This window comes from Gorilla gorilla, chromosome 9 (genome assembly GCF_029281585.2).
Source record: "Gorilla gorilla gorilla isolate KB3781 chromosome 9, NHGRI_mGorGor1-v2.1_pri, whole genome shotgun sequence".
In the NCBI taxonomy this organism is placed as follows: Eukaryota; Metazoa; Chordata; class Mammalia; order Primates; family Hominidae; genus Gorilla; species Gorilla gorilla.
Genome location: NC_073233.2, coordinates 80069417 through 80080255, shown reverse-complemented (window position 1 = coordinate 80080255; position 10839 = coordinate 80069417). Strand labels below are relative to the sequence as shown.

The following is a 10839-nucleotide window of genomic DNA, read 5'->3' as shown; positions in this document are numbered from 1 at the left end:
TCTCAAAACAAACAAAAAATTCCTGGGTGAGACCCTGTCTCAGAACAAACAAATGAAAAATTCCTGGGCTTGGCTCTAGATTGGAGCAATAGTAAAAAATGAAATTGAGAGCTACGAATGTCTCCTAAGTTAGAAGAATAGTTAAGTATCAGGCTAGTTCATAGCAACTGTCAGAGCTAGGAATTGGCCCAGTCTCACTGGTTTCAATCAATGGGAATTGGAAAACAAAACAGTCATGTTTCCATTCATATCCAAATAATTCTCCCATCCAAGTACTAACCAGGCCCGACCCTGCTTAGCTTCCGAGATCAGACGAGATTGGGCGCGTTCAGGGTGGTATGGCCGTAGACCATATCCAGATAATTCTCAAGACACATGTGCGGTGTCTGGTTTATTCAAAGTGGCTGTCAGAGGCCCGACCATGGAGCAGGAACCAAATAGTTGGGAGCTGTGGGGCTGAACAGGGCAGGGATTTCCAGGTATCAGAAGGTAAAAGGTCAGCTGAGCAGCCACAGCAGCATTAGGGCCAGGCTAAGCAGGAAAGGCCAGGCTGCCCAGGGCCCAGCCCCACTCATGGCTGCAGCATAGAACCTCGCCACCTCCTCATTGGGGTTGCCCTGGGCTGGGTCGAACCACATCTGGATGCAGCGGCCACTCCCTCGGCTGTAGTTGCTGACCTTGTAGGAGTGAGTCCAGATTTCATTGCACAGAACAGTGGGTGTGGGGAAGTAGAAATGGAAAGGTTGGCAGGCAGCTCCCACTGGGCACTTGTTAAACCCTGTAGAGAGGAGGGAAGACCTTTAGCCACTGGGCCCGGAACTATCTTGAGGTCTGCCAGCCCTACAACCCCAAATTGTCACATACCTGTTCCACACCCACACACCTCCACTTCCAAATCCCTCCATTCCTGCCCACCCCAGCCCTCACCTGAGGTCCAGTTCCAGCCCTTGTGCCAGTTGCTCTTGCAGGTGTAGGAGGTGCGACAATCTTCCCACCATTGCTCACAGTCCTCTTTGCACAGGGGCACGTTCAGTACCCGCTCTTTGCGCCAGCTCTGATCCACCTGGGTGATTTTGGTACAAAAGAAGGGCTCAGGTTCAAGAATCCCAGCAACTCAGCCCTGAATAGAACTGGAGCTGGGGTTGCAGCCTGCAGAGACGCCTGGAAAGCTCAGCTGCTCCGCTAGGTCTTGTACCTGCAGGAAGCCATGCATACCTGCTGGATCCAGGGCCCTAAGTTGGGGGAGCACTCGTAGAGGCAGGTGTCCTGGATGAAATGCCGTTTGCAGGCAGGTGCCATCTCTCCACAGTGGTTCCAGTTGAATCTATATAGGTAGGAAACATCCTTATGGGCTTCCTGGCTGGTGTTGGTAGAACAGCAGGCATTCTTCCTCCAGGGACGACACTGGATGGGGGAAGACAGAGGACTCAGTCCACAGCCAGCACAGCCAGCACAGCCAGAATATTCCACATGCAGTGTCTCCCCTCTTAGTCCTTGATTCCCCAGACCACTGGAAGTCACCCAGGAAAATATTTGCTGTTGGGACCTCTTTAGGGGAGAGGGCCGTCAGAGACAGTGGGAGCCCAAAAGGGAGCTCCTGCTGGAGTTGCAGTCATTACAAAATTTGTTAATTCAACCTTTATTGAGATCCTACTTACTCTCACCCAGGTACTTTTGTAGAAACTGGGGTTACAACAATGAACACATCACCTGATTTTTGCTTTGGACAAAAATTAAGCAGAGAAGGATGGGGACTTGCAGTGTAATAGTGCGGTCAGATTAAGCCTCACTGAGGTGATAAAGATTTGAAGGTAAAAAAGCAATTTAAATTGTAACCCCAGGCTGGGCGCAGTGGCTCACTTGTGTAATCCCAGCACTTTGGGAGGCCAAGGCAGGTGGATCACCTGAGATCAGGAGTTTGAGACCAGCCTGGCCAACATGGTGAAACTCCGTCTCTACTAAAAATATAAAAATTAGGCTGGGTGCGGTGGCTCACGCCTGTAATCCCAGCACTTTGGGAGGCCGAGGCGGGTGGATCACGAGGTCAAGAGATCAAGACCATCCTGGCCGACATGGTGAAACCCCATCTCTACTAAAAATACAAAAAATTAGCCAGGCGTGGTGGCTGGCGCCTGTAGTCCCAGCTACTTGGGAGGCTGAGGCAGGAGAATGGCGTGAACCCGGCAGGTGGAGCTTGCAGTGAGCCGAGATCATGCCACTGCACTCCAGCCTGGGCGACAGAGCAAGACTCCATCTCAAAAAATAAACAAACAAAAAACTAGCCAAGTGTGGTGGTGGACACCTGTAATCCCAGCTACTTGGGAAGTGTTTTGTCCCTGACTAGTTGCCTCACCCATTATCTGTTCGTGGAATTTGTGATACAAAAAAACAATGTATAGCCAATCAATTGTGGATGTTATTTTATTATAAATTATTGAGAAACAACTTAGGAACTAATCTTTTTCCTTAAAAACTAACTTGTGATGGCTGCAAAATTCAGGACAACTTGAAACTATGCTCCTTTGTGCCTATCCTCAAGCTTCCTGAATCTCATTACTTAAGGCTGACAAGCTAAATATTAAAATGTGGGCCGGGCACAGTGGCTCACATAGTGCCTGTAATCCCAGCACTTTGGGAGGTGGAGGTGGACAGATCACTTGAGGTCAAGAATGGAGACCAGCCTGGCCAACATGGGCAAAACCCCATTTCTACTAAAAATACAAAAATTAGCTAGGCATGGTGGCAGGAGCCTATAGTCCCAGCTACTCTGGAGGCCGAGGCAGGAGAATTGCTTGAACCTGGGAGGTGGAGGTTGCAATGAGCTGAGATTGTGCCACTGCACTCCAGCCTGGGCAACAGAGCAAGACTCCATCTCAATAAATAAATAAATAAATAAATAAATAAATAAATAAATAAATAAATAAATAAAATGTGCACTTAAGGCTGGGCGCAGTGGCTCACACCTGTAATCTCAGCACTTTGGGAGGCCAAGAGGGGCGGATCATGAGGTGAGGAGTTCGAGACCAGCCTGGCCAACATGGTGAAACCCCCATCTCTACTAAAAATACCAACAAACAAAACAAACAAACAAACAAAAAATTAGCTGGGCGTGGTGGCGTGTGCCTACTCAGGAGGCTGAGGCAGGAGAATCACTTGAACCTGGGAGGTGGAGGTTGCAGTGAGCTGAGATTGTGCCACTGCACTCCACCCTGGGCAACAAGAGCAAAACTCTATCTCAAGAAAAAAAAAAAAGAAATGCATATTACAAGTTTCTCTCCCTTGTCTCCCTCCCTTTCCTCCCTCCCCTTCCTTCCTTCCTTCCTTTCTTTCTTTTTTTCGTTCTTTCTTTCTTTTGACAAGGTCTCACTCTGTTGCCCAGGCTGGAGTGCAGTGGCACGATCTACAATCTCTGACTCCTGGGCTCAACTGACCCGCCCACCTCAGCCTCCTGAGTAGCTGGGACTGCAGGCGTGTGCCACCACACCTGACTAATTTTTTTTATTTTTTAGTAGAGATGGGGTTTTGCCATCTTGCCCAGGCTGGTCTCGAACTCCTGAGCTCAAGTGATCTGCCCATCTCGACATCCCACAGTGTTGGGATTACAGGCGTGAGCCGTAACACCTGGCCTACAAATTACTTTTCCTCTGCTTTTTCTTTAGTTATATCATCATGTTCAGGATATTAAAGGGGTGGTAGCAAAATAAATGTTATAGGGAGACCTCAGGTCCAATGTCGAGAGACACAGCCCAAAGTTTTGCGAGATGCATGAACCAAGATGCTTCAGGAGGGCGTATGGCTCATTTCTGTAATCCCACACTTTGGGAGGCTGAGGTGGGAGGATGACTTGAGTCCAGGAATTTGAGACCAGCCTGGGCAACATATGGAGACTTTGTCTCAGGAAAAAAAAACAGAATGCTTTGCACCCAGCCTCATAATGTGAGAGACTCTCCCTTCTTGAGCTGTTTAGGGCTGGTAGAAAAGAGGCCACTATGCACAGTGTGCAGTTTCTTCCCTCAGATCTTTGGAGGAGTCATTCCCAGTCTAAATCCCTAAATCAAGCAACCCCAGGATGGGTCACTCCAACTTCATTTCCCAGGCTCTCCTTTGGGCCTGCTTCCTTATTTCTGTAATGCGGAAACTCAACAACCAAGAAGGTGAACTGTTGGCATTGTACCGACATTTGGCACACAGTGTCTGTGAAATAGTCACCCATATTAATGCAAACTGAAGGGCTCCTCCACTTCAGTTCACCAGTGAATGGGGTTTGGCATTTCCATGTCCTCGTTTCCTCTTCCTGAGCCAGTCCCTCACCACCCCAGATCACCCCCTGGCCCACCTGCTCATGCAACTTGTCCTCGGGGCCTGGCTTTTCCTTGTGGTGCTTGGCGTTCATGCAGACATTGAGAAGCTCAGTCCTGGCCCGTGCAATCCTTGTCTGAGCCTCCCCTACTACAGCCACCCACACTAGAAGGAGCAGCAGCTGTGTTGTCATCCGCTGAGCCATGTCTGTCCCTGAAGGAAGAGCTGTGGTCAGTGGCACCAAGGAATGCGGAGGTGGGGCCTTAAGTTGTGTGCAGGGCTCCAGGAGGGTGGGGCCTGGACGGAAGCCTGGGGCAGATAGAGCCCTGCCCCCATCTCCCTCAGTTTTCCCAGATCCAATGAAAGGTAGGATTAGACACCACCCCTCCCTGGCTTGAGCCTCATTGCCTTCTCCAGGTGGTCACGAGGTTCAGGTGATATAATTCAAGGATGGATTTGGGCAAAATGCAGAAATAGCCAGGAGTTTGCCATAGGTCCACAATGCCTTATTCAAATGTTTCAGGGTTAAAATTTTTTAGGATTTCATCAAAGGTGATTCAAAGAAAATATAATTTTCATATACCCAATAATCAAGTGTATATTCTGGGGTGAAACAGTTACACTAGTGGGATAAATTAAAACTATACATAAACTCACATTAATTTTCAGGTCAGATTTTGACACCAAATTACTTCATTGTAAAAGTTTACAAAAATGGGCTGGGCGCGGTGGCTCACGCCTGTGATCCCAGCACTTTGGAAGGCTGAGGTGGGTGGATCACCTGAGGTCAGAAGTTTGAGACCAGCCTGGCCAACATAGTGAAACCCTGTCTCTACTAAAAATACAAAATGAGCTGGGTGTGGTGTCGTGTGCCTGTAGTCCCAGCTACTTGGGAGGCTGAGGCAGGAGAATCACTTGAATCCAGGAGGTGGAGGTTACAGTGAGCCAAGATTGCGCCATTGCACTCTAGCCTGGGTGACAGAGCGAGACTCCGTCTCAAAAAAAAAAAAAAAAAGTTTATAAAAATGTTTTAGTTGGGGGGGCTGCAGTGTGGTTTTTGTTAGTTTGTTTTGCTTTTTAAACCTTGGTCCCAGCCCCTTTCTAGCCTCATCACTCAAGCTAGTTTAGTAGGCCCTTCCCGGAAACCATGGGATCTTGGTGGGGTGGGGTCACAGGGCACGGGTGCTGGCAGGGGACGGCCAGCTGGACAGCCCTGGGGCCTTGGGGAGCTCCTGTGCCCCCTAACACAGAGCTGGCTTCTCCTTGCTCATCACAGAACTTCAATCCTTTGACCTCAGACACTGAATTTTGGGAGGCGACTGTTTCCTTCACTCCACTGGACACCAGGTGTCTGGGCCCTCCTAAATTGCTCAGAATTTATTTCCTATGACTTCTCTCCATCTGTCTCCTCTAACTCATCTTCCACATACCAGTCGCTAAAGTGGACATGCCTTTCCCGCTCACAAGCTTGCCTTGCCCCCGTGCTGCCCCTCCTCTCCTCTTGACAGGGCCTCCTTGACAGGGGCCTAGGCAGGGCCTGAGCTGGGCTGTCTCCAGGCCGACTGCACAGCAGGGCTCAGATAAGCCTGGAATTGAATTCCCACCCAGCAGCTCTCTTTCCTGCTCCACAATCCATTATTTCTGCTACTCTATTGATTCCAGTGTTCATTCACTCTCTCATGGTTGATTCATTCATTCCAGGATCCAGTCATGCCCCTGTGGACCCGCTCACTCACTAACCTTGAGGGCCACGCCAGAGAAATCTGTACTCCCAGGGAATACCAGGTGATCCTTTGGGTTCAGTTCCTGCGGGAACAAACCCTAACTGTTTAGAGCACAGGGTTCCCATTCAACCTGTCCCGACCCCAGCCCTCACTCCACCTTCTCCTTGGCCTTGGGGGAAAGAGAAGCAAACTATCTTGAGGCTTAGTTTTCTCCTGCAAGGATTAAATGTGAGAAGGGGAAATCAACAAATGATAGCCAGTTTAATCTTTGTGGAATCATTTCAGCACAGATGAGGGCCATGCCCCAAGTCACACAGTAGGGACCACCCAAGTTCAGGCCAGAGCTCTTTTGGCCTTTGCCCCCTGCACCTTCAGAGTGCTGAGGCTCTCATGGGTGTGGCCAACACACAGTGCTGGGGATGGGGGCTGAGAAAATCCTTTCCCCAGCCCCCAGTGGAGCCCACCTGTTCAGTCAGTAGTCTCTCTTGCTGTGGCTGCTTCTGAAGCCAGGCTCTCTTCCTGTCCTTTTGAGCAGCATCACTCTGCAAGCTCCTTTCCCACCTGCCTAGTCTCACCTTCAGGTCTTAGTCCAGCTGTGACCCCTCCCCACCAACAATCATGACCCCCACACCCAACCTTGGGGCCCCAGACTAGAAGAGCTGAGAACTCAGCGCTGGACTGAAGGGCTAGAGCCCAGGTACTAGTTCAGGGGGATGAACACTAACTTGTCGTTTAACCTTGAGCAGGCCACACTCTGGTCTGGGCCTCAGTCTCCACTTCAAGATTCTCTGGCCTTCAGGCAAACAGAGGGCCCTTCCAGTTCAGAAAATCCTTAACACATGGTGGGAATACCATAGGGTGTGTGGCCTCTGAAGGGGGATGGGGAGTGTCACATACCTGGGAGAGGAGGTGGCTCTCCGTCTGGCTCAGGCTTCTGCTCTGCTCTACACTCCCCCTTGCCTTATTCCAGGGGACAGCTGTGGTTTAGTGGCCTAGGAGACAGGCAGGGAGTGGGAATGGAGCCCAGGAGTGGAGCCTGGGATTGGGCGAAGGCCACTCAGCAGTTAATTATTGTATGTGAGCACCAGCCAGGCCTCCATGGGGTAGTGGGAGGGGGTGAATTAACAGTGCAGGCCTAAGGCCAGTCCCTAAGCTCCACCTACCCAATTTTTTCCCAAACACTCAGGTCTGAAAAAAATCTTGCAGCCTGAGCTGCCAGGATCCTTTGAGCTAATCTCATCAGTTTCCAACCCCTCTGTCCTGTTAGACAGATGAGGAAAATGAGATCCGGAGGATCAAGGCAAGGGCTAGAGCCCAGGCTTCCAACCTCCCAGTCAGCTATAGAGAGCAAGGATCTCCCAAGGCCATAAATTGTAGAGCCACCAACTCCCCCAACCCCCATTAGCCCAGGTGCCACCCATCGCCAGCCACAAAATCACAGATGTTCTGAATCTTTTGATCAGCTCTTCTATTGTTTGAAGGGCCAAGCTCTCCTTCCATCCCCAACTCATGGACCCCCTCTCCCGGTAACTCAGGTATCCTTTCTACAGCACCTGTGATTCTGGGCTAACTCTTCCCTCTATCTCCACCCCAGTCAATGACAGAAGCCTTCATTTTTTTTATTCTCTGAGCCCATGGTGGTACCACAGATGGGAAAAGGGAGAGGGAGGGGCAGGTTTGGGCGGGAAGAAACATAGAACACTGTTTTGTCGAGGTGCCTGTGTGCCCTTGGCCCGGGGGAGGTGGTTGTAGAGGGGAAAGCTCAGGGGAAGAGTCCAGGTTGGATGCAGATGTGGGAACCATCAGACTGTGAGTGGCAGTAAGTGTAGGGAAAATGGGGGCCCAGTAACCTGGGCAATGCCACAGGACAGGACCCAAGGAGGAGGCAGGCAGGGGAGCCTGAGAAGACAGTTGGATCTCTAGAGGAAAATCAACCAAGAAGGAAGGCTCTCTAGGGCCTGCAAAGAGACCAGTTCCCAGGAGATCCCACCTTATGTCCTGCAACAGTGAGCCATACCTGAATCTTGTGACAACCTGAGAAGTGTCAACTTAAAATCACCAGATCTATATATTTGGAAACAATATTATTTCTTATGTCAGGTTGTAACCTGCAGGCTGGTAAGTGGAGCCTTTGGCTAAGACCAAAAGCAGGCAATTTGAGGGAGGAAGGGTGGGACAGGAGTTTTATGTAAAATGGGTTGGCTAGCATACATATTAATGGGTTATAGGAAAAGCTATGAATGTTCATGAAAGGGAGCCACATGCATGTATACTAAGCAAACATACATGTTACATACATCTTGTGTTCACTTTGGGGTTGAGACTTAACATTAATTTTTTTATTTTTTCATTTTTATTTTCATTTATTTATTTATTTTTGAGTCGGAGACTTGCTCTGTAGCCCAAGCTGGAGTGCAGTGACATGATCTTGGCTCACTGCAACCTCCGCCTCCCAGATTCAAGAGATTCTCCTGCCTCAGCCTCCCGAGTAGCTGGAATTATAGGCGCCTGACACCATGCCTGGCTAATTTTTGTATTTTTAGTAGAGATGGGGTTTTACCATGTTGGCTAGGCTGGTCTCAAACTCCTGACCTCAAGTGATCCGCCTGCCTCAGCCTCCCAAAGTGCTGGGATTACAAGTGTGAGCCACGGCACCTGGCCTGTTTTTTTTTTGTTGTTGTTGTTGTTGTTTTTGGGGGGGGGCAGAGTCTCACTCTATCACCCAGGCTGGAGTGCCGTGTCACAATCTCGGCTCACCGCAACCTCCGCCTCATGGGTTCAAGTGATTCTCCTGCCTCAGCCTCTAGAGTAGCTGGGATTATAGGTGTGCACCACCACACCCAGCTATTTTTTGATATTATTTCTTAGTAGAGATGGGGTTTCACTGTGTTGGCCAGGCTTGTCTCAAATTCCTGGCCTCAAGTGATCTGCCCACCTTGGCCTCCCAAAGTGCTGGGATTATAGGTGCGAGCCACAGCACCCGGCCTATTTATATTTTTATTTAAAAATAGTGACAGAAGGCCAGGTGCAGTGGCTCATGCCTGTAATCCCAGCACTTTGGGAGGCCGAGATGGGCGGATCACCTGAGGTTAGGAGTTCGAAACCAGCCTGGCCAACATGGTGAAAACCCGTCTCTACTGAAAATAAAAAAATTAGCCGGGCATGGTGGCGCACGCCTGTAATCCTAGCTACTATTGGGGGCTGAGGCAGGAGAATTGCTTGAACCCGGGAGGCAGAGGTTGCAGTGAGCCAAGATCACACCACTGCACTCCAGCCTGGGCAACACAGCAAGACTCCGTCCCCCGCCCCCCCAAAAAAAGAGAGAGACAGGGTCTCACTGTATTGCCCAGGCTGGTCTTGAACTCCTAGGCTCAAGCAATCCTCCCACCTTGGCCTCCCAAAGTGCTAGGATTGCAGGTGTGAGCCACCATGCCCAGCCAAGACTTAACCTTAAAATGCAGACTTAGGCCTGGCACGGTGGCTCGTGCCTGTAATCCCAGCACTTTGGGAGGCCGAGGCGGGCGGATCACGAGGTCAGGAGATCGAGACCATCCTGGCTAACATGTGTTATGGTGAAACCCTGTCTCTACTAAAAATACAAAAATTTAGCCGGGCGTGGTGGCGGGCGCCTGTAGTCCTAGCTACTCAGGAGGCTGAGGCAGGAGAATGGCATGAACCCGGGGGGTGGAGCTTGCAGTGAGCCAAGATGGTGCCACTGCACTCCAGCCTGGGTGACAGAGCGAGACTACGTCTCGAAAAAAAAAAAAAAAAATGCAGACTTAGGCTGTACACATCAAAAGGCGAAACATAGGACACAAAAGCACTTTGTGTGCCGCCTCTCTAAATTGGCCAGAACCAGCCCATGGTTAATAGGAATTGATCAGGAAGGAATGCTTTGTGAGCTGGTCAGCTGTCATATCAAAATCACAAAAAGAGGCCGGGCCCAGTGGCTCATGCCTGTAATCCCAGCACTTTGGGAGGCTAAGGCAGGTGGATCCTTTGAGCCCAGGAGTTTGAGACCAGCCTGGGCAACACGGCAGAACTCCATATCCACAAAAAAATACAAAAGTTAGCTAGGCATGGTGGTGTGTGCCTGTAGTCCCAGCAACTTGGGAGACTGAGGCGGGAAGATCACTTGAACCCAGGAGGCAGAGGCTGTAATGAGCCGAGATCATGCCATTGCACTCCAGCCTGGGTGACAGAGCCTGTCTCAAAAAAAAAAAAAAAGAGAACCTGTCTCCAAAAAAAAAAAAACAAAAACAAGAACAAAACAAAACAAAAACGCACAAAAAAGAGGGACGTCTGGCCACAGCATCAGGTGGTTGAAGTTGAAATCAGCAGGATTCTTCCATCTGTTTTCCAGGACTGGTTTCTTCTTAACTCTTAGGAAAAAAGTCGGTAACAGTAAGGAAGAGGGTGTACTGGGGTGTGACCAGCCTCCTATCTTATCATAGCCAAGAAACTTAGATTTTGAAGTTTTTGTGGGGTCTCCTTGGCCAAGACGGGTTTGTTCAGTCAGTTGAGGGGGCTTTGATTTTCTTTTCTTTGCTTTTCTTTTCTTTTCTTTTTTTTTTTTTTCTGAGACAGAGTCTCGCTCTCTCACCCAGGCTGGAGTGCAGTGGCGTGATCTCGGCTCACTGCAACCTCTGCCTCCCAGGTTCAAGCGATTCTCCTGGCTCAGCCTCCTGAGTAGCTGGGATTACAGGCACCCACCACCATGCCTGGCTAATTTTTGTATATTTAGAAGGCACAGGGTTTCACCATGTTGGCAAACCTGGTCTTGAACTCCTGACCTCAGGTGATCCACCTGCCTCGG

At 49.9% G+C, this 10839-nt stretch overlaps 1 protein-coding gene across 2 annotated transcripts; it reads right to left on the bottom strand.

Annotated features, from left to right (window-relative positions):
- Positions 1 to 378: 378 nt before the first annotated feature.
- LOC101152944 (folate receptor alpha) lies at positions 379 to 6994 on the bottom strand. Of its 2 annotated transcripts, XM_004051746.4 has the most exons (6): positions 6921 to 6994; positions 6040 to 6105; positions 4337 to 4512; positions 1216 to 1404; positions 928 to 1063; positions 379 to 778 (listed from the first exon to the last, which is right to left on the bottom strand). In XM_004051746.4, exons 3-6 carry the CDS (start codon positions 4502 to 4504, stop codon positions 498 to 500), a joined length of 774 nt encoding a protein of 257 aa, XP_004051794.1. In that variant the 5' UTR covers positions 4505 to 4512; positions 6040 to 6105; positions 6921 to 6994; the 3' UTR covers positions 379 to 497. The 2 variants fall into 2 exon arrangements, with proteins under 2 accessions (XP_004051794.1, XP_004051795.1); XM_004051747.5 differs by lacking the exon at positions 6040 to 6105 and having other exon boundaries at positions 6921 to 6988.
- Between the last annotated feature and the right edge of the window lie 3845 nt (positions 6995 to 10839).